Source organism: Penaeus monodon, chromosome 32 (genome assembly GCF_015228065.2).
Source record: "Penaeus monodon isolate SGIC_2016 chromosome 32, NSTDA_Pmon_1, whole genome shotgun sequence".
Lineage (NCBI taxonomy): Eukaryota > Metazoa > Arthropoda > Malacostraca > Decapoda > Penaeidae > Penaeus > Penaeus monodon.
This window is the reverse complement of record NC_051417.1, coordinates 15,744,892-15,745,444: the sequence shown is the minus strand read 5'-3', so window position 1 is coordinate 15,745,444 and position 553 is coordinate 15,744,892. Positions and strand designations below refer to the sequence as shown.

General features: G+C 45.6%; 1 protein-coding gene across 1 annotated transcript in view; it reads right to left on the bottom strand.

The window, feature by feature from the left end:
- LOC119593565 overlaps positions 1 to 383 on the bottom strand; it is a 4,356-nt gene extending 3,973 nt beyond the window's left edge. The window contains exons 1-3 of the mRNA XM_037942523.1: positions 344 to 383; positions 198 to 238; positions 1 to 72 (exon numbers count right to left, since the gene is read on the bottom strand). The exon at positions 1 to 72 is cut by the window's left edge and continues 666 nt beyond it. Coding sequence (XP_037798451.1) covers positions 1 to 72; positions 198 to 238; positions 344 to 383 — 153 coding nt within the window. The remainder of the gene's footprint in view (positions 73 to 197; positions 239 to 343) is intronic.
- Between the last annotated feature and the right edge of the window lie 170 nt (positions 384 to 553).

The window sequence follows — 553 nt, the reverse complement described above, 5'->3', positions numbered from 1 at the left end:
AGAGTGACCTCCGCCACCCGAGGATCCTCCACCGTATCCGCTACCTGCGGATCCCACGAAGCCGCGCTTCTCCTGAAAAAGAAGAACGCACAGATTGTAAAGCCAACTTGCGTCTTCGGAGATATATGATGTTTATAATAAAGTTAATATTAAACGTTTATTTAAATCTTCGGAGAGGGGAAAAACGTGCAACTTACCCTAGGGGTCTCCTCAACGGCGGACTCAGCCACAGCCAAACCTAAGGAAAGAAAGATCCACTTTTAAAAATTGCTTCAGAATTTGATATCACTCATCCTTCTCACAGAGTCACGGAATTCAACACCATACATTCTCTCCGACGTACCGAAAGCGAGGCAGAGGATCAAAAAGCTGCTCTTCGTCATCATGTCGATTTTTTTTAATGGCTTTACCTTGCCGTTGACTTTTATACGCTTCTGAGTTACCAGTTACCTTTAGCTTTAAAGACTCACCTACGGCTTCGCTATTCACGGGAAGGATTTCGTCTCGGGGATTAATCCCGCAGTTGCCTTTTTCCGTCTCCCGATGAACCCTG